The sequence below is a fragment of the Eubalaena glacialis genome, chromosome 17 (assembly GCF_028564815.1).
Source record: "Eubalaena glacialis isolate mEubGla1 chromosome 17, mEubGla1.1.hap2.+ XY, whole genome shotgun sequence".
In the NCBI taxonomy this organism is placed as follows: domain Eukaryota; kingdom Metazoa; phylum Chordata; class Mammalia; order Artiodactyla; family Balaenidae; genus Eubalaena; species Eubalaena glacialis.
In genome coordinates, this window is record NC_083732.1 from 50,408,450 (window position 1) to 50,435,677 (window position 27,228).

General features: G+C 47.0%; 1 protein-coding gene across 3 annotated transcripts in view; it reads left to right on the plus strand.

The window, feature by feature from the left end:
• The window catches only part of MATN2 (matrilin 2), a 153,291-nt gene that overhangs the window by 116,139 nt on the left and 9,924 nt on the right, over positions 1-27,228 (plus strand). For all 3 annotated transcript variants that reach the window (XM_061171607.1, XM_061171606.1, XM_061171605.1), the window contains exons 8-13: positions 6,685-6,807; positions 9,527-9,649; positions 9,922-10,044; positions 21,819-21,941; positions 23,205-23,327; positions 25,550-25,672. In XM_061171607.1, the coding sequence (XP_061027590.1) occupies positions 6,685-6,807; positions 9,527-9,649; positions 9,922-10,044; positions 21,819-21,941; positions 23,205-23,327; positions 25,550-25,672 (738 nt within the window). The remainder of the gene's footprint in view (positions 1-6,684; positions 6,808-9,526; positions 9,650-9,921; positions 10,045-21,818; positions 21,942-23,204; positions 23,328-25,549; positions 25,673-27,228) is intronic.

A 27,228-nucleotide genomic window follows, 5' to 3' on the forward strand; every position in this document is an offset into this window, starting at 1 on the left:
TTTAACAGATCTGTCCCTGAGAGGCTGCTAGAATGCAAGGTCTACAAGGACAGAGATTCTTCTCTTCTTCTCACTCATGAATCCTCATCACCTCAGTGTTTGGCGCATGCTGGTGTGACACAATATTTAGTGAATGAATGAATGAGCAAACGGACCTCTGAGATTTATCATCCTGGAGAAATGGCAACTATCGTCTGAATTACTCTATCTTGTTAGAAAGATGGCCCTTTTAAGGCATACAAGTGTTTTCTCAAAAAGCATTCCCGAAGTTAGTCCACACATATGCACACTGAATTGTACACGTTCTCCCGACAGTGTCATTCACAGAACTCTCTGGAACTCCCATTAAGGGACATATTCTCTTATGTGTCCCTTCATCCACTTCTTCCTGGTGGTAAGTACAGCAGCGTTCTGCATCACAGGACCGGATTTTCAAAAGTTTTACCATATATCTTTTTTGAAAAGCTTTGTGGTTTATAGAATTGTGTCCACAAGCTACAGTCTGCTTACAGCACATGTTAACTCACACGCTCACTCTAATTCGTGTTAAACCTTGTACGGTGGCAGAGGGTGGCAGAGCCCATATTTTGAAACTGAGCCTCTCATAAAAAATGATTCCCACCACCTTGCCTGGATGCAAACCCTGGAAACATTCAAGCATCGGACGGGAATTGTAACTGAGAGCATTCGGAATGTGAAAACAATTAGATGGACACATCTAATTGTTTTCCATTAGACCACAGATGCATGCAGTACGTGGGAAAGGCCAGCCTGACCACTCCTCTCTGTGCTATTTACACCTTTTTCTAGGGGTGAGAGTGTCAGTGGCTGACTTCACCCAGGGAAAAGCACTCACCATTGGACTCCTTTGTGAACCCAAATCTCTTACATGGGGGATAATTAGATCTGGTTCAACTCAGACACTCATTGGAGTTGCAGGCTTCACTGTGTGTCGCTTTTGGAGGGAGAAGGAAGCGAGCTGGGCATGTGGCCATCAGTGGAAGGGAACTGGCTTGAAGCTCTGCATCTCTTACAATCGTCTAGGAGTCCCTCGCCCTCTGCCCCTCCCTCCACATCCTGCCTGGAGAGGCACTTGGAGTAAGAGAAGAGTCCAAGGCATGGACTGCACAGTTATCAAGGGAGGAGGCAGGCCAAGAACAGAAGGACGAGTGCAGAGCAAGTGACCATTTGGGAGTAGTGTGACCACTGCCCACAGACGGCTGGTCTCAGGCTGCGACCCAGCCCGAGTCCCTCACGCTCATTCATATGTATTCAGTGATAGCTCCATTTCCTCTTTAGCCAGGTGCCCTACTTTTCATCCAAGAAAAATGGAATTTGTTTTTAAAACCCAATGTCCTCATCAGCCCTTCTCCCAGCATCCTGCCTCATCATTACTTTTTCCATTGTCTTTGCTACAAACCCAGCCCTCGACTCCCGAGGTCCCTCTGAGAGCCACCTCGCCCTAATGCGCACACGCCGGCGGTTAGGGCAGAACGGAAAGTGAGCGCTCACCCTCTCTCTGGAGCATTACATGGAATCGGGAAGCAGAGAAATGGGGCTTAAAATCTGGAGTTTGTTATTAGGAGTCTGAGGATACTGAGAGCATTAAAGATCTCAAGCGCAGGGTACAGCCATTCACATTTAATCGGCAGTTGATGGATGTGGGCTATTTTCAATTCTAATAAGAAATCTGTTTTTCAAAGGAATTTGATGTCATCCAGTTAAACTGGGGAAAAAAAAAAGTTCAAGGCAGAATCCTACTGAAGAAAACAGTCTTGGCCAGGATTTGTTCTTCCTCCTCATCCAGGCATAATTTCTTTTTCTGGAAAGTGCTGTCATCGACTTAAAGCATAAATTATTAAGGCAGCGACACAGAGACCGGAACTGGCGGTCTAGGCGGGGGCCCCAGGGTGGAATCAGAGGTGGGTGGGACACGCGTGCTGGACTCCAGGATTGCTCACACTGGCACCATGGCTGAGACATCACATTCTTTTTTTTTTTTGGCCGCATCATGCGGCATGCGGGACCTTAGTTCCCCAACCAGGGATTGAACCTGTGCCCCCTGCATTGGGAGTGTGGAGTCTTAGCCACTGGACCGCTAGGGAAGTCCTGGAGACATCACATTCTGGACAGCTGGGGCGGGGGCCACAGGTTGAACCGGGGGACGCGAAGGCTGGTCTTGGCAGTGTCACTCATGCTGGCCATGTGACTTTGGACAGGCTGCTTTGCTTCTCTGGACCCTGATTTCCCAAACTGAAGGAACATGACTTTCTGCTTTAACATTTTGTAGCCTGTCCAATTTTTCTAAAACTTACTGTCTGTGCCACTCAGTTGGCATTACAATTTACTGTCTGGGTCACTAATCTTTCATGTTTTTATTTCTCATCTTCTCAGTGAGGTGTCCAGCTCCTTTGCGAGTTGGCACTCATAAGCGCTGTTTAACTGGTCATCTGACAGTCCTGCCATCTGACCTCGCAGGGTTATTGGACACTTCAGGCTTTGCCAGATAAACCTACACCCAAGCCTGGTCCATGTATAGCTCATCACAGTTAGGGAGGAGACTGGACCAGATGTGGGGGGCATAGTGGGTAGTCAATAAATACAGATTGAATGAATAAATGTGTGAATGACTAAATAACATGTGAAGAATTGTGACTGAAGCACGTAAAGAAGGCAAAGATCTACAGTTAAACCTCTGCTGTAAACTACCATTTGGAGAAGAGGCATTTTTAAATTGCTGTTTGCCAGATAGCTGAGTGATAACCTCTTTAAGAACCTTCATGTTTTTTAATTTAATTATTGTGTGTAAATCTTTCTTAAAGACAATGTTGGCCCTTTAAAAAATTGTGTTAAAATATACATAGCAAAATTTACCACTGTAACCATTTTTACAGGTACAGTTCAGTGGCATTAAGTACATTCATGTTGTTGTACAACCATCACCACCATCCAGCTCCAGAACTTTATCATCTCTCCGAACTGAAACTCTGTACCGATTCTCTCTCCCCCCAGCCCCTGACAGCCCCCCATCCTATTTTCCATCTCTGTGACTTTGCCTACTCTAGGAACTTCATATAAGTGGAATCTTACAATATTTGTCCTTCTGTGACTGGCTTGTTTCACTTACTGTAATGTCTTCAAGGTTGATCCATGTGTGGCATATGTCAGAATTTCCTTCCTTTTTAAGGCTAAATAATATTCCACACTATATAACAGAAATAAAAACAAAAATAAACAAATGGGACTTAATTAAACTTAAAAGCTTTTGCACAGCAAAGGAAACCATAAACAAGACAAAAAGACAACCCTCAGAATGGGAGAAAATATTTGCAAATGAAACAACAGACAAAGGATTAATCTCCAAAATATACAAACAGCTCATGGAGCTCAATATCAAAAAAACAATCCAGTTAAAAAATGGGCGGAAGACCTAAATAGATGTTTCACCAAGGAAGACATACAATGGCCAAGAGGCACATGAAAAGATGCTCAACATCACTAATTATTAGAGAAATGCAAATCAAAACTACAATGAGGTATCACCTCACGCCAGTCGGAATGGCCATTATCAAAAAAGCTAGAAACAATAAATGCTGGAAAGGGTGTGGTGAAAAGGGAACCCTCCTGCACTGTTGGTGGGAATATAAATTGATACAACCACTGTGGAAAACAGTATGGAGGTTAAAAAACTAAAAATAGAACTACCATATGACCCACTACTGGGCATATACCCTGAGAAAACCATAATTCAAAAAGAGACATGCACCACAATGTACATTGCGGCACTATTTACAATAGCCAGGACATGGAAGCAACCTAAATGTCCATCAACAGATGAATGGATAAAGAAGATGTGACACATATATACAATGGAATATTACTCAGACATAAAAAGAAACGAAATTGAGTTATTTGTAGTGAGGTGGATGGACCTAGAGACTGTCATACAGAGTGAAGTAAGTCAGAAAGAGAAAAACAAATACCGTATGCTAACGCATATATATGGAATCTATAAAAAAAAAAAAAAAGAAAATTGGTACTGATGAACCTAGTTGCAGGACAGGAATAAAGAAGTAGACATAGAGAATGGACTTGAGGACATGGGGTGGGAGGGTGAAGCTGGGGCAAAGTGAGAGTAGCATCGACATATATACACTACCAAACGTAAAATAGATAGCTAGTGGGAAGCAGCAGCGTAGCACAGGGAGATGGGCTTGGTGCTTTGCGATGACCTAGAGGGGTGGGATAGGGAGGATGGGAGGGAGGCTCAAGAGGGAGGGGATATGGGGATATATGTACGCATATGGCTGATTCGCTTTGTTGTGCAACAGAAACTAACACAGTATTGTGAAGCAATTATACTCCAATAAAGATCTATTAAAAATTTTTTTCAAAATAAAATTCTGCAAAAAAAAAAAAATTCCACATTATGTATATACCACATTTTGTTTATCCATTCATCTGTCAATAGGCACCTGGGTTGCTTCCATTTTTGGCCATTGTGAATAATGCTGCTATGAACATGGATATACAACTACTGTTCAAGTCCCTGCTTTCAGTTCTTTTGGGTATAAACCCAGAAGTGGAATTGCTGGATCACATGTAATTCTGTTTAATTTTTTTGAGGAACCTCTATACTGTTTTCCGTAGTGGCTGAATGCTGGCTTTTAAAAACAGTGTTTACTGAAGATAATTTCACTTTTCTCTGATGGTATAATGAAGTGTAGGATTTGCAGGCCCTACACTATGTGGTCCCAAACTGTGGGACCCTTTGTGTTCTGTGTCTGTTTGCTTGGCTTTTTGTTTGTCTGTGTGTCTGTGGCCGGAGTTTTATGGCCGGGCCTGTTGTTCTTCACTGAAGCTCTTGACTTGTTTCCTGGCATTCAGTCTGTGCTGCACAGGTAAGGCTGTTGATGAACTGAGAAATCGTGCACAGCTAACAATATTCTGCCTCTGTCACGCAGAAGGGATGAGGTACAGACAGAGTGCCAAGGGGTCCGTGACCCTCGTGGTGGGATCTCTCCTCTTAGGCCAGCCCCTGCGTGTCGTGGGAGTTCTCTTCCTGTGCTTGGTCTGCAGCTACTTCTGCCCGTGCTCTGTGCACGTGGAAAGTTCCACCCACCAGTCACATGGGAGGGCACATCATGGACCCTTTAAGGGATAGTCTGAGGTCCCTCGGGTGTGGGTTTCATTTCATTTCTTTTCATACGTCTTTGTCTTTTCAGGAAGGGAAATCTTTCCTAGGGGCCCCAATAAATTCCTCCTATGTCTCATTGGCGAGAACTAGGCATATTCCCAGCTCTAGACCAATCACTGACACAGGAAAACATGGTTGCCAGGCTGGCTTAGACAACTCATGACTCATGCCTTGGGGGTCAGGATTCTGGTTTCAAGAAGACAGGGTAATAGTTGTTGGCAAGGCAACCAACAATGTCTGCCACATCCCCAGGAAAAAGAACAATGCAGTTAAATGGATCCAGCTCAGCCCCTGAGGTTGCTGGTGACCACTTCTCACAACACCAGTCTCATAGAGGCCCTCCACAAGCTTATTTTATTTCCCGTTATACTTCTCCATCTCTCCCATTACCCTCTCTGGTGTGTGTGAGTGGCGGGGGGGAACGGGGAGGGGGGGGGCGGGAGCGGCCTATCTTGTGGTTTTAGCATTTTCTACCAGAAAATGAAACTGCTAATTGTGATGTTGCTTCCCTCTGCTGGCAGAAACACAGCTAGGATGGGGGTGAATGTTACCATAGGACAGAGCCGCAACTACCTGGGCCAGCATCAGAGATGCATCTTCTCCAGTTTCTTGATACCTTTGCTGTTATGCTCTCACCCAGAGCCAGGTTGAGCACTGGATCCTTCTTAATGCAACTGCCTTTTCCTGCCTCTCCTAAATAGCTGGGTATCTTGTAAGATCAGCTGTTGTGTATTCTGCCTTGTGCTGTCCCATGTCACTGTCAGATGTCACTGCCAACAGCAGCTCCCTACGTGTTTTGAGCCCTAGTTATCAGGTTAACTGTAAGAAGAGACTGAATTTTCCCAGCTTTTCCATCTTTCTTGGGGGGAGATGGGCTGGGAACTATGGCGCTCAATCCATTTCACCAGCTTTTTGGCCATCAAATGGGGAAGAGACCTATGCTGGAGAATGCAAAGGTTCGCTGCAGGTGCCAGGTTCTCTTTCAAACAAGCACATGGAGAGCAGGAGCTGTTGTCTCCATCCTATAGAGGAGTGGTCCTTAAGCTTTTTGGCACCAGGGACCGGTTTTGTGGAAGACAATTTTTCCACGGACTGGGGGGTGGTGGGGTGGAGGGGGATGGTTTCGGGATGATTCAAGCGCATTACATTTATCGTGCACTTTATTTCTATTATTATCACATTGTAGTATATAATGAAATAATTATACAACTCACCATAATGCTGACAGGAGGCGGAGCTCAGGCGGTAATGCGAGTGATGGGGAGCAGCTGTAAATATAGATGAAGCTTCGCTCGCTCGCCCGGCGCTCACCTCCTGCTGTGCGGCCCGGTTCCTAACAGGCCACGGACCAGTACTGGTCTGTGGCCCGGGGGTTAGGGACCCCTGCTATAGAGCATCTTACTTACTGAATATTTACTGTGAGGGGCTGACATCAGCCCTTGGAGAAGCCCCAAGCCTGAAGTAGGGTCTGCCCTTTCTCCCCTCAGGGATCAACTACTGTGCGCTGAACAAGCCGGGCTGCGAGCATGAATGCATCAACACGGAGGAGGGCTACTACTGCCGCTGCCACCGGGGCTACACCCTGGACCCCAACGGCAAGACCTGCAGCCGTGAGTGTGCCCGGGGCAGGGGCTCTGATGGGAAGGCCAGGTTCACACACAGGTCCCCAGGCTCGCTAGCAGCCAGTCACTTTTGAGGCCCCTGGGTTTCCAGTGAGCCTGATGGTCCGACAGCCTTGACGGTCCGACAGCCTTTACGTTCCTGGCCTCAGTTTCATCACCTGTAAAATGGGACTATTCATGCCACCTACCTCAGAGATTAGATTGTTTAGTACCACATACTAGACATGTGACCCCAGGCAAGTTATTTAAGTTCTCCAAGCTTTGACTTCCCCATCTGTTTAAAAAAGTGAAGATAATAATAGTATTGGTCTCCTAGAGTTGTTAAAGGGAATAATCAGGACCATTTCAGTCTCTTAGCACTGTGCCTGGCACAAGGAAAACATACAGTTAAAGATAATAGTTCATTATTGTCATGGAGCCTGGCAGAGTAACCAGTGCTGGCCCCAGGGTGAGACAATGGGACGGAGGAGACAGACCTCAGAGAGCACTTGGGCTACCACAGAGCTGATCTGAGGGCAGAGCTGAGAAACATGGGACTTTTTATGAAGACTTTTCTTAATTTTCTTTTGTAAGAGGCACAACAAATCTCCATTTGGTGATGTAAATGCACGGAAACGTGCAGGCTTTGCCAGCTGGATGGCTCCGTCGTTTTTTATGAGGCACAGTCTCCACTGGTCCAGGCCAGTGGGAGTGGGGGGCGCATGACACTGCGGTGGATGCCTGTGACCCTGGTGCGCTGGAGAGGGGTGCAGTGACGTGACCAGCATAGAAGGGGCCCTTTGTGTCGCTTTCCACCCAGCAAGCCGCACATCTGCTCCAGCTTTGGGGACAGAGATAGATTGTGAATGAGAATAGCGCAGCTGTTCAGCATTTGGACCTTAAACTGCCCGGAGGGGAAGTTTCACAGATGAAGTATTAGATAGAGAGCAGTCCTCAGGAAAGCTAGTGCCCCGTCCGTCTCCAGAGGGAACAAAGTGCCTCGATTAGGCTTTCTAAGAATCGATCTCGGAAGTCAAAGAAGTTTTGAACCAGAAAGTTGGCACTGCTCTGCATTTGCCTCTGGAAGTCTCTGAGTCCTTATGAGAAGCCAGTGGTGAGCAAGAGTCCTTCCACTCTTCAAGAAGATGCCCTGGGGAAGATGGATCTGTGTACAGTCTGCCTTCTTCCAGGAGTGCGGGGTCTGCCAGCCGACAGCTCTGGCAGGTATCCCAGGGCAGGCTTGGCATGACCTGGATGAGCCCACCTAGAGCCCCAGGGGCCATGACCTGCCTCTCCCTCCCAGCATGCCTTGGGGGAGCCTAGAAGCACTCAGAGGTGCGGCCAAAAGAGATTGAACCATCCTTTCTCTCTGGGATCTAGTAAGAAGGACCGTCTAGTCAGCTTCAAGAAGGTATAAACCAAGCCATTTCTTCCCAGGGGTCCCCAGAGAAAGGCATGGTATCCTCTTCCCCATGGGGGCTCAGGGAGCCCCCAGGCCGTCATGACAGGAAGCCCTTACAAGGCACCTGCTCTGTGCAGGCACGGCCGTGAGCACTTTCCAGGCACTCGCTCACTTTACCTGCACCGGAGCCTTATGAGGCATCAACATTCTTATCCCTATTTAAAGATGGGGAAACTGTGGCACAAAAAGATTGAGTTTCCCGGGGGTCACATGACTGGTAAATGGTATAACTGAGATGTGAATACAGGCCTCTGGCTCCTGAGATCCTGCAAGTGTTTGCAGTAGGCAGATCCACTGGTGGAATGTTCCAGAAGGCACCAGTCCCAGGCCCTGTTGGAGTCAAAGCGGCCCACCCGATGGCCCTGCACAAGGCCTCCAGTGTCTCTCCAGTCTCCGGGTGTGCGTTTCCTCCATCAAGGAAATCTGGGAGGCAGCCTGCAGCTGTCTTGTGGGAGCCGTTCACCGCAGCTGTGTGTCTGTTATCCTAGCGGGGCCAGCTGTTCAGGGCCCCGGTGCCAGGATCGGCCATGCATGCAGACCTTGGCTTTGGTTTGTTTTCTGAATCTGGGTGCCCTGGTTATGGTGGGGTGACAACACTTTTTCATTTTCAGATGTAAGGAAACTATACAATTAATTCTTCCCCAGCAATGTACTAGTAATAATAAGCGTTCAGGAAGTAATTACTGTATGCCAGCTACTGTTCTGAGGGCTGTAGGTGAATCAACTCCTCTCACCACGTTCCTCTAAGAAAGTAATCGTCAACCCCATTTCTGAAGTCATGAGATGACGGCAGAGAGGCCAAATGACGGCCCAGCATCCCGCGGCTGGGAAGCGGCGAACGTGGGATTTGAGCCCAAGTAGTTGGGTGCGGAGCCCTCATTCTGACGCACGGTTCTGTCAGCTGCGGGCTGTGGGCTCAGCAGCTCGACTTTCCTGAGCCTGGCTCTCCTCTCTGTGACAATGGGGATGGCACCCGCTCTCAGCGTTGCCCCGGGATTGCAGGTGATGCGTGCCCAGGCCTGGCACAGAGGGCTGTTCTCATTACCACCCATGACAGGAGTCGTATGCACGTTACTCCTCAAAGAAATGCGAAGAAAAACAAACAAGGCCAGTGGCACAGGGTAGAATGAAACCTTCCACGTCACTCTTTTTGAAGAGAAGTAGCCCAGCAGGGGCTCCCTGGGAGGTGGTTTTGGTTTTTGACGCCCCCTCGCTGGTGGGCGCAGCGCCCTTGCTTACGGTCTCTTCCGTGTGTGATTGCCTCAGGGGTGGATCACTGCGCCGAGCAGGACCACGGCTGTGAGCAGCTGTGCCTCAACACCGAGGACGCCTTCGTGTGCCAGTGCTCGGAAGGCTTCCTCATCAACGAGGACCTCAAGACCTGCTCCCGTGAGTCCCTTCGTGCTTCTCTTACAGCGAAAGGTTTTTGCAACAGGCGTGAAAAATGTGACGACTGCAGAGGACAGCAGGCCCCCTCCCTCTGTCCCCTGCTCTTGGCCCCCTGGAGATCGTAGGGGTGTCTCCTGGGGACTGCGTGCCTTCCCCGTGCAGAACGTGGGGCGGAGGTGGGGGGGTGGTGTAAGCACGAACGGTCACTTGATTCCCATCCTCAGTAGCCCAGGAGCCTCGAGGACATCTCACCAGGCTGTTGGGTTTTGCAGGAGTGGATTACTGTTTGCTGAGCGACCACGGTTGCGAATACTCCTGCGTCAACACCGACAGATCTTTCGCCTGCCAGTGTCCCGAGGAACACGTGCTCCGCAGTGATGGCAAGACCTGTGCCAGTGAGTGTTCTGAGGTCGGACGAGCGGGACTTGGCACAAGCGATCGTGAGTGGGGGGGCACTGAGGACAGGGGCCACCGGTGTGTCTGCACCCCGGTTTTCGTGGGTGAAAGTGTGTGAAGGCCTCTCCCAGAGATTTCAGCGCTGGTGGCTGCTGCTCTCCCTGCCCCGAGCTCCTTTCCCCACTGCCTGAGATGGCTGTTTCCTATTCCTGTCTGCCTCGTGGTCATTTTGGAGCTGGCACGAGTTATAATAATGCAGACGCATTACTGACTGGGGACTTCAGGCGGGGCTCTGTGCTGAGCACATGCTTTGTCCGGCCGCAGCCCCGTGGAATCCCCGTCTTCCGATGAGGTAACTGCAGCTCAGATTAAGTAAAGAGCCTAAGGTTACCAGCTATTAAGTGATGGGTTCAAACCCTGGGCTATGTGACTCCAAAGTCAGTTCTGGGAGAAGGGGAAGCTGCTGAGAACCTCACCCCCAATCCAGATAATCTGGCAGCAGGTGGTGATGTTTCCTGGGTACATACTTCCCTGCAGCTGGTCCCAATTCCTGTCTCCATTACTTAAAAAAAAAAAAAAAAAAAAAGACTCCCAGATATTCTTCTCTTCTTCACTCAAGAATGCTGTGTCTTCTGCCCTGCAATCCTGTTTCCAAGTTGGCCTAGATAAAGATTAAAAAATAGTCATTTTGAGAGAAGGGATCAAAAGTGGAGGGAAAGGATTGTAATGTACCTTGTCTGTCCTGCTGGTCTTTCTGGTTATAGGGCCGACTTCCCTGACCCCTGATACAATTGTGGCCACAACTTGTCCACCTTTTTATATCGTCTGTTCTCTTGGGCAGGTGAGCTGATTGCACAGCTGGGTGTGCCTCTCTAACTGTGCAGCCTGTGAGAAAATGTTTCCCCCATTTGGGATAGAGTCTTGAGTCTTATGGCTTGCGTGTGGCTGCCTGCCCAGCTGCCTCCCAGCCCGCTGCTCTGGCCAGCATGGCCAGCACCGCCAGCACAGGGACGGGCTGGGTATCGGGGTGCAGAAAGAGGGTGGGTGTGTCGAATTGTATCTACCTTTGACTGCATGCCAAAGCCAGAAGCACACTTTTTAACTGGTTTGTTTTAATTCTCATCATCTTAGATTATTCATGCCTTTCTTTGGTCCTCCCCATTACTGTGATGACCAAGAGCTGACTATAAGATAGTTGCGGGACTTCTACGAAATTCTCAGGGCCCTTCCAAACAAATGCTACTCCTTCTCCTTACAATCGCGTGCCCGTCTCCCTCCCTCCCTACATCCACAACTGTTATGGCCACTGACACTTTTAAATGTTGCCCATTTTCTCATTTATAGTGTTTGTAACTAATGATACAGTGATATCATCCACATGAGTAAATGGTCAACAATGCCATTAGAAGTGAATTTTGATAATTATTTATTTATATATGGTGTGTCCATATGAGATGTGAGATGATCAGATGGGTTAGAATTATCCTATCCTCAGGCAATGGTGGTATGTAAGAGATGCATTTTACCCATACATATCTGTTGAGCTCATCCCCTAATTGAAGACTCTCTGTCTGCCCAAGGATGATTCAGTCTAGCTGACCTGTCCTGAAATAATGGGCTGTGTTTTCCGTGTGGCCGTAGTTAACTGGGGTTGCGATGTATGTTTCCCAGCTCTATGCCAGATCACAAAGAGCCTGATGCCATGACTGCATCTTTTTTGTAAATCATGCTGGGCTCTGGATGGGGAGGCAGCTGGGGTTCAGCCAGGCCTGGCTCAGGAGCTAAGGGTGTCCTTGGCCCTTCATAAAGGCAGCCTCCACTTAGAGCCTTGATAGCAGGTGTCCTGAAGAACACTTCACTCGCTTTTTGGAAGGTTCTCTGAAGCATGGAGAGCAGGCCCAGTTTCCCAGGACCCGGGAAGGAAGTAGACACAGTTATGCCCACACCCCTGCAGACACCTTGGGCTCTCTGGCCTCTAGAGTGATGCCCATCCTCCCTTCCTCTAGGTCCCCTGGCCCCCAAGCTGTGATTGCCTGTAGGAGCCTTCCTTGCCTTGGAGGGTTGTTCCATAGACTGGGGGGTAAGGTGGGGAGAGGAATGGGGGAGTCTCTTCTACAAGCTGCAGCTGAGAGGACTCCTCCCATCTCTACCTCCTGGAAATTTCCCTGAGACAGACCTAGTACAAGGGCATCCCAGCACCAGGAAAGACTCTGTAGGCTAGATGTGCATGGAACACACAGCCCACTGCCCTGCGAGCTCCTGGAGGTTAGAGACCGGATCTTATTCAGAGCCTGAGTTCCAGGCCTGGCTCACAGGAGATGCTCTATAAAGTTCAATGAATGAGAGAGTGAATGGACAGAGACCACCAGTCTTTTCATCCTGTGGCACCTGGCACAGGGTCCACCCCTGCCCAGTAACCTTCAGTGGCTCTCCACTGTCTCCCCCAGTTTCCATTCGAGTGCCTTGATTTGGTAGTGGCGGAGAACCCCTTCCTCCCCTCCTGAGCCCCACCCAGGTCTTCCCTGCTCCCTCCAGTTCTTTAGGGGGGCAACTCCCCTATCCTCTGAGTAAGCCCTGTACCTCCAGCCCATCCTGTCTCCGCTTAGGACAACGTCCCTATCCCACCCTGCTGGCGGAAACCCAGCCCAGGGCCAGCATCACCTCCATGGGGAACTTCCTGCCCCTCTCGCCTGCTGGGAGCAGCTCTGCTCCACCCACTGCAGGCAGGCTCCACTAGGACCTCTCGTGGCCCCACCTCACCCTGTGGCTGTCTGTGCCCAGATCTAGAACCAGCGTGGCAGAGTAGAAAGAACACTGAACTGAGAGCCCAAAGACTGGGTTTAAATCTTGTAGCTCCCATGCTGGGCAAGGGAATTGACCTCTCTGGATCTGATTGTTCATCTGTAAACTGGGAATGATCATTTCTGCCTCTCTCTCAGGGTCTCTATGTGGCACAGGGAGAGACATTCATTGGGAAACTTGTCAATTGCCATAAACCCTAAGGTACTCTTGTTATGGTCTTGCTTCCCACTGCTGGACTGCCCCACAATGAGGAGAGGGCTGAGGTAGCATCCTTGCCTTGCTGCCTGGAGACCCACTCCCAGGGCCAGGCCTGCCCCCCTTGTGGGGCTCCAGAGATGGACCACCCTGGGAGGAGTCAGACTCAGGAACCCAGGGACTACCTTCTTCTAGCAAGTGGAGGGTGCTGATGGGGATCTGAGCCACAAGCATAGGGCACTGGGAATTTCGGTTGGGGATACTCCTACTGTGGCCACCAGAGGTGGGTGTGCAAAGGCCTTTTCCCACCTGATGCCTCCCAGCTTGACTTTGAAGGACAGAAGCAACCCTGAGCAGGGCAAGAGGAGTGTATTAGTCTGCTCAGGCTGCCATCATGAAATACTGTAGTCTGGGTGGCTTAAACAGCAGAAATGTATTGTCTCACAGTTCTGGAGACTGGAAGTCCAAGATCAAGGTGCCAGTATGGTTAGGTTCTGGTGAGAACCCTCCTCTTGGCTTGCAGATGGATGCCTTCTTGCTGTGTCCTCCCATGATAGAGAGAGAATAAGCTGTCTTGTGTCTCTTCTTAGAAGGGCACTAATCCCATCATGGGGGCCCCACCCTCATGACCTCAACTAACCCTAATCACCTCCCAAAGGCCCCACCTCCAAATACCAGCACATTGGGAGCTAGGGCTTCAACATATTAATTTGAGGGGAAACACAATTCAGTCCATCATAGAGAGTGAAGGCAAAAGACCACCTTTACCCTCATGTATTCACATTAGAGGTTTAACGGAACAGAAGGAAACTTAAAGATCTTTCCTTTCTTTTGTGGGAAACAGGCACAGGGAGAAAACTGGTGCCCTCAAGCTGGCCCTGGGGGTCAGTGACAGAGTCAGGACTAGACTGGGGTCTCCTGACTTCAGGATCTTTTACCCAGTGTGAGATGCCCTTTAAAAGTACATCTCAGTTCAGCTGCTTCTGGTCTCTCTGAGAAAAAGCATACACAGAGTTAGCAAACGAATGGCTGCTCCTAGTTTTACTATTTTAAAAAGCCAGCAAATGGTGTAATTCTATCTCTTGGCCTTGGTTACCCTCTTGGAAGGTGGCCACTGTGGCTTTCTCCCTCTGGGGTTGGGGTTGGTTTTAATAACCTCCTACGTGGAGCGCCAGACGCAGGATTGCTGTCTGTCATCGCCACAGAGGTGCGAGTCCTTGGAACACATCACCCCATGACTACTGCACCACAGACGTGCATGAGTCACCATGAGTCACGTGCATGTGGAATCCAGATGTGAGGCGCGCAGGCTGTATCAGTGTGTGGGGCTGTTAGACACGGGCCCTAAAAACCTGTGCTATGTCCTGAAACTTCTGCTCACCTTGATCACAAATCGCAGACCCCATTCACGATGAGGGTTTAATTAATGTGTAGACCTGCCTCCTTACGTGTAAAAAAAAGAGGATCCTTCTTTTACAGGAAAAATGTTTTCTTCCTGCACCCTGAGATTTCTCCTAATTCCTCTCATCCATTTCACTTAAGTGATGGTTCCCAATCAAGTCTGTCCTCACTCTCGTCTCTGGATTTGAGTCTAGGTACTTCCTTAAGCTCTTGGTTCATTGATTCTCAGTCTCCACAAGTATTTACCATGTACCTGCCTTTTTGTGCTGGTCATATTGTGCTGGGCACTGGGCATCCCTGGGGTTGATGCAGGTTCAGTTTCTGCCCTGACAGTGTTTAAAGTTTCTCAGGGAGGAAGGATATTAAAGATGGATCATCCATTCTGTGTGATGAGAGTCATGATGTGGGAAGAAGAGGTGTCACAGGGGCGTGTGGCAGGGGGACCCTCACCTAGTCTAGAGAAAGTCTCCTGAGAAAGAGATGTTTGATCCAACACCTAGAGATTGATGGAGGGAGCTAGCCAGAGATGGAGGGTGTTATGGACTGAATGTTTGTGTCCTCCCCAAATTCATATGTTGAGAGTCTAACCCCCAAGGTGATGGTGTTAGGAGGTGGGGCCTTTGGGAAGTGATTAGGTCATGAGGGTGGAGCCCTTATGAATGGGATTCGTGCCCACAGAGCTCTCCAGCCCCTTCCACCATGTAAGAATACAGGAAGTCTGTGACCCGGAGGAGGGCTCTCACCCAGCCATGCAGGTACCCTGATCTCAGACTTCCAGCTTCCAGAACTGTGAGCAGTACATTTCTATTGTTTAGAAGCCACTCGGTCTGTGGTATTTTGTCATAGCAGCCCGAAAGGACTAAAACGGAGGGGAGCAGTCTTCCCAGGCATAGGAAATAGCACATGCAAGCCCAGGGTCCAGAAAGTGAACTGAAGGAAGCTAAGTGTACTTAGTACTGAGTACTAAACATTGAGTACTGAGTACTAAGTACTGAGTGCTGAGTGTGAGAGGGAGACTGGAGAGAGGTGAGCCTGGAGAAGCCGCTGGGACAAATCACCTGCAACATTTAGTTACATTAAACTATTTAGAGACCCAGCCTCCCTTGAGAAAACCATTTTAGTTTGTCTTCTGAGAATCTACCAGTCTATCTGAGCAGACTCTGCTGACCCTGCTGGGCTAGGATGACCACTGGATGTGCAGCTGGGCCAGGGAACATGGAGGTGATAGACTTGTGATCTAATCACGCCTCTGCCCCCAGCACAGCTGACACTAATCATCTCTGCAGGGTAAGGGGCCTTGCGAAAGTCACTTCCTCTCTGTGGCCATCAGTTTCCTGGACTCTAAAGGAAGGAGTTGGACCAGTTCATCCCCAGGGTCCCTTCCAGCCCGAGAATGAGGGTAGAGCCTGGCAGAGTAAGTGCTCCGTTAACACTTGCTGAATGAATGAATTCTCGTCGGGGTGCCCACCATTCTCCCCAGGTTGAAGGCACCCCGTGATCGTGAGTCAGGGATGGTGGCTCTCTTTGCCTGTTAGGGAACCACTGAAGTGCTTTCCTAGTGGGAGTACCTTTGGCTCTGGGGAGAAGCTGACTCCAAGCTGGTTTCCAGACTTGGTGACTGGAGGGCAGCTAGAGCCTGTGGTTGGGGAGTTACCACGTGTAGTTCTTTAATTATGAGTGACCGGAATGTCCCTGATGTGCAGAAACTGGACATTTTGCTGAACAAATATGAATTGCGTTCTGCAAGGCTGGTACGTGGGAGAGAAAGGGGAGCCCAGCTGACCACCAGCATCCGCACCACATGGGTTCTGATTTAAAACACCTGCACAAAACCCCTGGGCGGTGGATCTAGTTACCCTGTTTTCAGAGTAGAAAACTGAGGAAATGTTTCCTTGTACTCAGCAGGCGTTTGCTGAGGACCTGTTGTGGGCCAAGCATTAAGTTAGGTCCACAGAGAGGAGGGCAGATGCAGCCCGTGGTCCCCTGGAGGTCAGAGCCCATGGGAGCGTAGTCCAGTGAGGAGGTGGGCACAGATCCAAAGAACCACATAACTAACTGTTCAGAGACAGCTGTGATGTTACCAGAGGGGGCAGATGCCTGGTGCTTTGGGCCCTATGCAGGGGGGTCTGGGAAGACATCTGGAGGAGGTGGCGGAGGAAGGAGAGGCAGAGGAACGGCTATGCAGAGCCCTGTGGGGGGAGAGCTTCTGGCTTGGCACTGAGGTTCTGAAAGAAAGTACTCAGAGTTGGGGGAGCGTGGATGAGATGACGCAGCAGGGCAGGTCCCGCGAACCTCACCAACGATTCTGTGTCTTATCCAGACTCTTGGAAGCATTAAAGGATCTCAGGCAGAGGTAGGGAGTGATGTGAGCAGATTCACATTTTGGAAAGAGGACTTGGGCTGAGTCAGGGAGGATGGGCTGGAGGGGGTGGAAATAGGTTTGTGGAGACCCCGTTAGCAGACGATGTAGTAATAGCCCAAGAGAAAGACGATAGCGTGTGGTTCATGATGGTGGAGGTGCAGAATCATCTGGATACTTGGGAAGGTCTCTGAACATAAGTTCTGGGTCCAGTGCCAGCATCTCACCCCTGGTGGTTTACTGGAATCATCTGTGGGGCTTTTAAAACATCCAGAAGCCCAGGCGGCACCCTGGACCCCCAGAAATAGAGATTATCTTACGGTGATTGATGCAACCTCCTTGGAGGACAATTTGGAAATATGTATCCAGTTGTAAATGTTCATTCCCTTTAACTAGGCAATTCCACTTCTAGATGTTTATCTTTCAGACATGCTTTCACATTGTACGCAAAAGTACAGGCACACGAATATCCATTGCAATAATGTTTGTAATAGCAAAGCCTAGGAACCACCTAAATGCCCTTCCAATAAGAAACTGGTTAAATGAATCATGGTGCAGCCTTTAAAAATAATGCTGTAGTGTGTCAAAGGTGAGCAAGAGGAGTACTTTTGTAAGATTTTTTTGTTTTAAGTTTATTCTATTTTTAGAATAGGTAAAAGGTTTTTACATGGTTTAAAAATCAGAACAATACGAAAAGATGTACATTAAGAAGTCTGACTCCTATTCTTGCCCTTCCACCCATCCCCTACCTCCACTTCCCATCAGGAACGGGTAGTGGGCCGCCTCCAGGGCGGCCCCCAGCAATCCCCATCTCCTGAATTCACACACGCGTAGTCCCTCCTTCACTGTTGGTCTGTGTGACCAACAGCATATGGCAATAACAATGGTATGTCACTTCTCCAGTTATGTTATCAGAGACACTGTGGCTGCTCTCTTGGGAGCTCTCTCTCACTTCTTGAATCACTCACTCTGGGGGAAGCCATGTCGGGAGCAACCCTGTGGAGAGGCCCACATGGTGAGGAACTGAAGCCTTCAGCCAACCACCAGGGAGGAACTGAGGCCAGTGAATACATGAGTGAGCTCAGAAGCAGATCCTCCAGCTCCAGTCGAGCCTTGAGATCAATGCAGCCCCAGGGGACAGCTCGACTGCAGCGTCTTGAGAGACTCTGAGCCAGAACCTCCCAGCTGAGCCACTCCTGGATTCCACAACCTCAGAAACTGTGTGAGATAATACATGTTGCTTTAAGCTGCTAACTTTTGGTATAATTTGTTTCGTAGCAACAGATAGCTAATATTCCATTTTTATTTGTGTATTATTTATCCTCCATGTTTCTTTGTGTGAATAAAGGCCAATACAAATATCTGTGTATATTTTGTCCCCTTTCCTTACACACACACACAAAGTGGTACACTGTATACCCTATTCTATGCCTTTTTTTTCTTCATTCAATGATACTTATTGGAGATTTCAAATCATTACATAGAGAACTGCCTCATTCTTTTTACAGCTGCTTCGTGTCTCATTGTATAGAATATTTATTCAGCTTGTCTCCTGAGTAGTCGTGGACACTTGGGTTGTTTCCCACTTTTCGTTATTACAAACAATGCTGCCGTGAATAACTTGAAAGTAGACCAGGGGCTTCCCTGGTGGCACAGTGGTTAAGAATCTGCCTGCCAATGCAGCGGACACAGGTTCGAGCCCTGGTCCGGGAAGACCCCACATGCTGCGGAGCAACTAAGCCCGTGCGCCACAACTACTGAGCCTGCGCTCTAGAGCCCGGGAGCCACAACTACTGAAGCCCACGCGCCTACAGCCCGTGCTCCGCAGCAAGAGAAGCCACCGCAATGAGAAGGCTGCGCACCTCAACAAAGAGTAGCCCCCGCTTGCCGCAACTAGCCCACATGCAGCAACGAAGACCCAATGCAGCCAAAAATAAATAAATAAAATAAATAAATATTTTTAGAAAGTATATCAAATTATTGATACACTTCACATGTGCCAGAGTATCTGCAGGAGGGAATTCCAGAAGTGAAGTTGCCGGGTCAAAGGTACATTTTGTACTTTTGGTAGATATTGCCAGATACCCCTCCATAGGGGAAGTCTGCCCTTAATATGTTTGAATTTTGAACGATGGGCCTGTTTTGCCTTTAAAATAATCTCTGCAAGTGACTGATGCTCACCAGAGGGTGAGAACCGCAGCTCTCCTCTCTCTTGATCAGATGCTCTAAGGGGGTGAGGAGGGGAAAGGTTAAAAACCCAAACTCTCTACATGCTTTTAAAGCATGCACACCACAAAATTTCCAAACAAACAGCTATTAGTACAAAGCCCAGGAGAGCTCAGAAGCTGGGCTGGGAGCTCCTGGGATAGTCTGCAGCCAAGAGTGAATACGCCCCCTGAGAACAGGGGCTTCAGGCTCAGCAGCCTCCTGATAAAGGATAGCAGTGCCACTCTGCCTAGTACAGGCTCAGACCATCACGGCTCGGCGTGGGAGAACCTGAGGGCCGATGACCTTTCAGGGCCCCTGCACCGAGACAATCACTCTTCAAAATTGCAGCCTGAGATGGAGCTACGGTGACAGGACAGGGCATGGGGGAAGCTCCAGAAAGAAGGCGTGTGGGCTTCCCTGGTGGCGCAGCGGTTAAGAATCCGCCTGCCAATGCAGGGGACACGGGTTCGAGCCCTGGTCCAGGAAGATCCCACATGCCGCAGAGCAACTAAGCCCGTGCACCGCAACTACTGAGCCTGCGCTCTAGAGCCCACGAGCCACAACTACTGAAGCCCGCGCACCTAGAGCCTGTGCTCCACAGCAAGAGAAGCCCGCGTGCAGCAACGAGGACCCAACGCAGCCAAAAATAAAAATAAATAAATAAATTTATAAAAAAAAAAAAAAAGAAGGGGTGTGCTCAGGGGGTTCTGTCTGGATTATGGCTTGGCAAGACTGGACTGAAAGAGTTATGTATAGCTATTTTATTGCATTGGAAAATGGAGTATTCTTAATATAAATTCATGGTGAGGAAAAAAGTGCTCGCCTCCACAGCCAGCCAGCTGTCTGTATTACGGATCACTCAACTGCATTTCCACTCAACACTATGTGCGGAATTACCCCAAGCCATCGGGTGATGTTCTGCATTAATAATGAGTCTAGATCGTGCCCAGAGAAGTAAGTCATGTTCAGAGCAAAGAGGAAGGGGCAGCTCTGTTTTGACTCTCCTCTGCAGTTGTAATGTTAGTTGATATAATGCCTTCCCATTGTACAACGATTTTGGCGGCGCTTCTGCCCAAACGAAGACAAGCACAATTCCCTTCATGTTTGGAAGCTTACTTTAGAATATAGCAACGCAGTGTAGCTAGGGAAAACATTTATTTAGCTAGGGATTTATTGTCAGAAGATTACATGTTTAATCTGGTGCTATCACTTATTAGCATTTGATGTTGGCAAGCCATTAATCTTCCCAAACCGTAGTTTCCCTAGCTAGTAAATGAGAATAACAACAGCTGCTTTAATTAACGCATAGGGTGGTTCTCAGGACTCCCTTCCAAAAAAAATACTGCAAAAATGTCTTAGAAAAAAGCGTATCATCTGTGCCTGACTATAAAAGTGATTATGCACTTTGGAACATTTATTTAATAACCTCAAGTCATATGCATTGTAGAAATTCTCCTCGATCTGAAATGATAGCGTTGACTCTCAGAATTATGTTTGGTTCTTATAAAAAATCACTTCCCACCTGTCCTCAGTAATAGGTTTTTTAAATATCAGCCTGGTTTTCACAGGTTCACAAACCTGCTCCCGCAGAAGCTGCCCCAGCCATGTGGACGGCAATGCCATTCTGCAGTTGCTCAGTCCTGTAACCTCAGAGTCACCTGTGACTCTTCTGTCATATCCATATGAAGATAAACTCTTTATATCAACCCATCAGCAAAGCTTGTAGGCTCTACCTTCAAAGTACAGGCACAGTCTGACCCCTCTCACCAGCCTGTCTGGGCCACCAGGATCAGTGCACTGGGTTTCTTCCAGCTCTCCGTGCTCCAGCCTTACCTGTGCCCCATTCTGTGCACAGTAGTCCTTTAAAAATAAAGTCAGTTCATGTCTCTCCACTGCTCAAAACCATCCAGTGACCCCTTCTTACTTAGATGCAACCACTGCCTGTGACTCCCACGTGGTCTATCCTGGCTTATCACTTGCCTGGCCCCCTGGTCTCCTTACCTTTCCTGAAACGTGCCACACCCACTCCTACCACTGCCATTTGCAGATGCTGTTCTCCTTGGTTGCTGTTCTTTCCAAACACTACGTATTCACTCATCTCTTTCTTCAGGGCTCTGCTCAGCGTCACCTTCTCTGACTGCAGTATGTAAAATAACAAGCCCTCCCTGTGCCCCAAACCAGTGGGCACTCTCCATCCCCCTTATCCTGCTTTTCCCCATAGCGCCTTCCCCATCTAACATACATATTTGGCTGTCGTTTGTCTTGCCCCCTCTTTCCTCCCACCCTTGCCACCAAATGTAAACTTCACAAAAGCAGAAACTTGGTTTTATTCATTGTTACATCCCCAGACCCTAGAAGAGTACCTGACTCAGAGAGAAGGGACTCATGAAATATTCCACAACTCGGTGAACAAATGAATGAGTGACTGGATGGATGGATGACCAAAGTAGGACACATACATGCATACATAAGCAGATATGTAGATAAGCTGACATTATAGTTATATGATAATCAATAATGTGCAACTTATTTTCTAATATTTATAGGCCATTTTTATCTCTCCTTTTGTAACTTTTCTTTCCATGTCTTTTGTTCATTTTTCCTATGGAGATGATCATATTGTTTTATTTTATGTGCTCTTTATATATTAAGAATTTTTGCTCATAGACATGCTTTCTATTTTGAAATGTGCCCTGTGGCATAAAGTACTGCTTTCATTTAAGGTGTCTGAAATGTCTTATAAGATTGAATAAGTAATGTATGAATCATTTCCTTTTTCTCTTTCTCTAATTCCAATTGGATTGTCAGAATTGGACTCTTGTGCTTTGGGGAACCATGGTTGTGAACATTCCTGTGTAAACAGTGGAGGCTCTTTTGTGTGCCAGTGCTTTGAAGGGTATATACTCCGTGAAGATGGGAAAACCTGCAGAAGTAAGTTTTTATTGGAGTGGGCTCACATTACTGTATCTGACCTCTGCATGAAATCCACCGTCCTGATCTCTGTGTATCAGTTACTCTCAAAAACCAATGCCACAAGACCACTAAATGTAATGTGGGATCCTGGATCAGAAAAAAAGGACTTTGGCTTAAAAACTAAGGAAATATAAATAAGCTATGGACTTTAGTTCACATTACTGTATCAGTAATGGTCCATTAATTGTTAACAAATGTGTCACACTGGTAAAAGATGTTAATAATAGTGGAAACTGGGTATGGGGTTTATAGGACCTCTCTGTACTATCTTCAGTTGTTCTGTAGATATAAAACTGTCCTAAATAATAAAGTCTATTAAAAAGAAAACAAACAAATGGACAAATGAAAAAAGTCAGTGCCAGAGCTACAACCGAAGGTGTTCATTTATGCCCTGTGGAAAGAAACGACAGGTTGGCAGTGTGCTCTACTGGAAAGATGTACAGTCTGAAATCCAGTGTTCTATCAGCTTCTAGCTCTGCCATTTATTAGCTGGGCAAGTTGCTTAACTTCTCTGAGCCTCTGTTTCTTTATCTTTAATAGTATTGTTGTTGTTGTTTCTGGTGGCGCAAATCCCTCTTAGAGACCACCTTATGATGAGGCCATTCTACGTCTCAGAAAGCAAGGCCTCTTAGATGGGGCCAAGACACGTCTCTATATAGTCAAAGGGGGGTGTGTAACCCTGAGCAAATGATTCCCACCCCTATCATTCGTCTTTTTCTCAAGCTTCTCAAAAGTACTTTACAAAGAACACCTCATATTTCACATTTGAAGAAAAGATGGGTAACTGGAAGTATTTTTCTCATTTTTCAGAAAGGAAAGGTAAGGTTAAGTCATTCTCCAAAGTCATATGTCAGGGAAAAAGCCAAAATTAGATTTCAGTGCCACTAATCTAAATTGAGGTTTAATCTCCTAAGTGATCATACCAACAGTGTTTCCTTTCTGATATCACAAACTGCATCTGCAGAAAGCTGATGATGGATTGCATATTTATGAGACACTGAAGTAGGTGCTGGTGAATGACGGTGGCGGTGATAGTGAGGAAGTTGGGAGAGTGAGCCCGAATTAGAGCCGCTGAACTTCATCCTCAGTTTTACCTTCCTCCCCACGGATCACTGAGCTCAGGTGGCCCTGGAGTCCAGTGGCTGAGATGGATGGAAGTTCCCAGGTGAAGCCCAGGGAAAATTGATGTTGGTAACATTTAACTTGCTCTGCTGTCCTCAGGGAAAGATGTCTGCCAAGCAGTAGACCACGGCTGTGAACACATTTGCGTGAACAGTGGTGAGTCGTACATCTGCAAGTGCTTGGAGGGATTCCGACTCGCTGAGGACGGGAAACACTGCAGAAGTAAGTGGCTTCAAGGTAGAGGTGGACTTTTCCATCTGTGGGTCTTGGACAGTTGGAGAACTTCATTAAGCATTGAAAGTCTTCCTTTATAATCAATGTCACTATTGTAAGTTCCTGCCTTGGGTGCTCTGAAACTGTTGTGCTAGTGATCAGTACAATAGACCCTTAGTTCTTCAAGAATTTCTCAGTCAAGGTTCTGAGTTGTCAGGCTCTTCGCTGCTTTTCACTTTCTCCCAGCTGTAGACCCTTTCCACAAGAGTTGTGTGGATGCCCAGAGCCTAGCACGGTGCCTGGCTAGTCATTGAATGGGATTAGAATCTCTGCCAGCAATCTCTGTAAGGATCAAAGAATAGTTATAGTGCTATTTCTTCTTGGAAAACCTTATAAGTAAGGGCAGAAGGTGCGAGAAGGGCCGAAAGGATTTTCTGTGAGTCTTGTTTATCCATTCTATCATTTGCTTCTGTAGGTCACTCAAAACAGATTCTGAGAGTTTACTTAGAAGGTATATTGGTCAGGGTTCTCCAGAGAACCAATAAAATGTATGTGTACGTGTGTGTGTGTGTGTGTGTGTGTGTGTGTGTGTATAGATCGATAGATAGACAGGGAATCTGTAGGGCAGGCTGGCAGGCTGGAGACCCAGGGAAGAACCGATGTTGCAGCTGTAATCCAAAGGCAGTCTGGAAGCAGAATTCCCTCTTCCTTTTGGGGAATTCAGTCTTTTTTTCTCTAAAGGTCTTCAAGATAAGGCCCACCCACAATATGGAGGATAATCTGCTTCACTCAAAGTCTCCTGATTTAAATGTTAATCTCATCTAAAAAAAATACCTTCACAGCAACATCTAGACTGGTGTTTGATGCAACAACTGGGCACCATAGCCTAGACAAGGTGACACATCAAGTTAACCATCACAGCCCCCAACAGAAGAGACAGGGTTGGCCGAGCTCAGTGAGGTGGGCAGTAGACAAGAACAGGGTGGGGATTTTTCCTCCACTGTGAGATTCTGAGCTGTTAATCCCTACTTTGGGGGATCTTGACACTGTCTACTTGCTTTTGTGATACTCTGCTCCGGTGGGCAGGATGTTCCTTTTTTAGTTTAAAAAAAAAAAATTCACTTGCTGTTGAGGTTGATTTGGGGGAATATCCTCATGGATTCCCGAAATAACTGGGGGCCTCCACAGGTCAACCTTAGTGGGGTTGGGGAGAACTCATTCCGCATTCTTCTGCCAGGAAGAGGGGCTTCTACTGTTCGTGAGAAGTTCTGTCTGAAAAACCGATTCCTGGGATGCCCGTGGGTCCGTGGCCTGACTCTGCAGGGCTCCCTACACTAGCCTATGTTTTGCCTTCACAAGGCGGTGTCCTTCTACGGAGCCCATGGCTACAGTTCTGCCCATTATGTCTGCCTGAGCCATTTGTTCATGCTTCCCTTTCTGTAAGCATGGGCACACATGTGCATCATTTCTTCATTCAACATATTTTTTGCTCAATAAGTTGAGCTATTGTACACAAGGCACAACTTCTTCCTCTGAAATTTGATTGCTAAATCAAATCCCACCATTCCCACTTCCAGAGGGATCTGTAGTCACTGATTCCAATTTTGTAGGAAGCTTCTCCTTTTAGGGAGCTAATGACAGAAAAGAACCAGAGAACCAAAGGCTTTCATGCCGTGGAGGAGGACTACTCAGGACACATCCTGCTTCAGCTGTGTCATCAACTGGTTGTATGACCTTGGGCAACTCTGTGAAACTTCGTTTCTTCATTTATACATTGGGTATAATTATCCCTGCCCTCCTCTTTCCACAGGATGTTGTGAAGATTAAAAGGCTCTAACTACTTTGGAGAGTTAAAAGTATCTCACACATGAAAAATGTTAATCAGACAATTAAAACTGAAGCGTTTGGGATGTCTATGGGGAAAAATCAGTAGCTTGGGAAAATCAAAACTCAAAGCACATCGAACAATTCTAAAAATTAACAATAAATCCAGGACACCTGATCACCCATCTCACCATTCAGTTTCATGGGAACTAGAGCTTTCTGAGAGGAGGAGGTTTCCTTTACCATGCCCTATCCTGAGTATTAGACTGAAAAGGGGGATGTTATAGAGGAAGTTTGAACAGAGATTTTTTTTAATGGATCATTTCTATGATCTGTCCTGACATGACTGTTCAACCCAGCTCATTTCTACATTGATGAGGTTGCTTAACTTCCTACATTACCCTCAGGGAAGGATGTCTGCAAATCAACCCACCATGGCTGTGAACACATTTGTGTTAATCGTGGCAGTTCTTACATGTGCAAATGCTCAGAGGGATTTATTCTAGCTGAGGATGGAAGACGGTGCAAAAGTAAGTGATCTCAACTTGGTTTTTTGCCTTAATTTGGTTTGGGAGCAATTGCTTTTTGGAGTATTTGCAGGAAATAAATCCCTCACCTCTGCTTCTACCATAGATATAAATGTGTATGCATAGATACAGAATGGGGAAGAGAGAGCTTAACTGCACCTATGAAAAAACTTCTGGTTTTAGTTGACAGTAAGTTCACTATCAGCTAAGAGGCTAGAATGATCCTAGCTGAATAAGAATATCTGGAATGAGGGAGGTAAGACTTGTGCTTTTAAACTTAAAAAATAATACCTCTAAAGTAGCAGAAAAAATCTTGAGTTATTTTATAATCTCAGAGTAGAGAAGAACTTTCTAAACATGACATGAAACATAAAAGCCATACAAGAAAAAAAAGGGAAAATGTATAGTGAGAGATTAAAGCTACCATACATTTTTTTACCTGTTATCAGAGTTCAAAAAGTTTGATGATTCCCTACATTGGCAATGGGGTGTGTGTGTGTGTGTGTGTGTATATATATATATATATATATATATATATATTTTTTTTTTTTTTGGCTGCACTGGGTATTAGTTGCAGCACGCAGGATCTTCATTGCCACGTGCGGGATCTTTTAGTTGTGGCACACGAACACTTAGTTGCAGCACGTGAACTCTTAGTTGCGGCATGTGGGATCTAGTTCCCTGACTAGGTATCAAACCCAGGCCCCTGCATTGGGAGCGTGGAGACTTTAGCCACTGGACCACCAGGGAAGTCTCCAGCAATGGTATGTTGTAATAGGCAATTGTAAATTTATCACTAGGCATCTGAATTGGTACAACTTTTAGGAGGGCAATTTGGCGATATTTTAAAGGCAGTTCCAGTTCTAGGAGTTTATCCCACAGATAAGTGCATGTGTTCTTATCACATAAGAACACATAGCCATATTTAAAGGGATGTTTTGTGCAGCGTTATTTGCAGTAGCAAAAATGGGAAATAAGGTAAATGTCTATCCATAAGATACTGATTAAATAAATTATGGTACATCTATACAATAGAATACTATACAGCTGTTAAAAGGAATGAAGCAGCTCTAGATGTATCCCCAAGATATTTTAGGTGAAAAAAGCATGGTACTGAATGGTTTTTATAGTATGTTACCATTGATGTATTTTGCAAAAGGCTCTCTCTAACCTATATTCTCTCTCTCTCAATATAGATATAGCTATATAGGTAGATGGAGATATATAGATATAGATACCCTTTGTAGTGTTTGAACTTTGTTCCATGTGCATGTAATATTTTTTTTAGAAAAAAAATAAAAAGGATAGAGACAAGATTTAGAAAGCATCATGGTGGGGAAGTTCAATACGATGTCAAGTGAAAAATAAAGGAAGATCTATGTAGAAAAAAAGACTTGAGGTACCTTTCAAATACCAAACTGACAATCTCCTCACCCATTATTTATATGACACTCCCCCCAAACCCCAGGGAAAGAAAGGACATCAGGGAGAAGCTACAGCTGAGTATGAGGACAAAGACACTTTGTCTCAGAGAAGCTGTGTGATTAATAAGTTAAGAT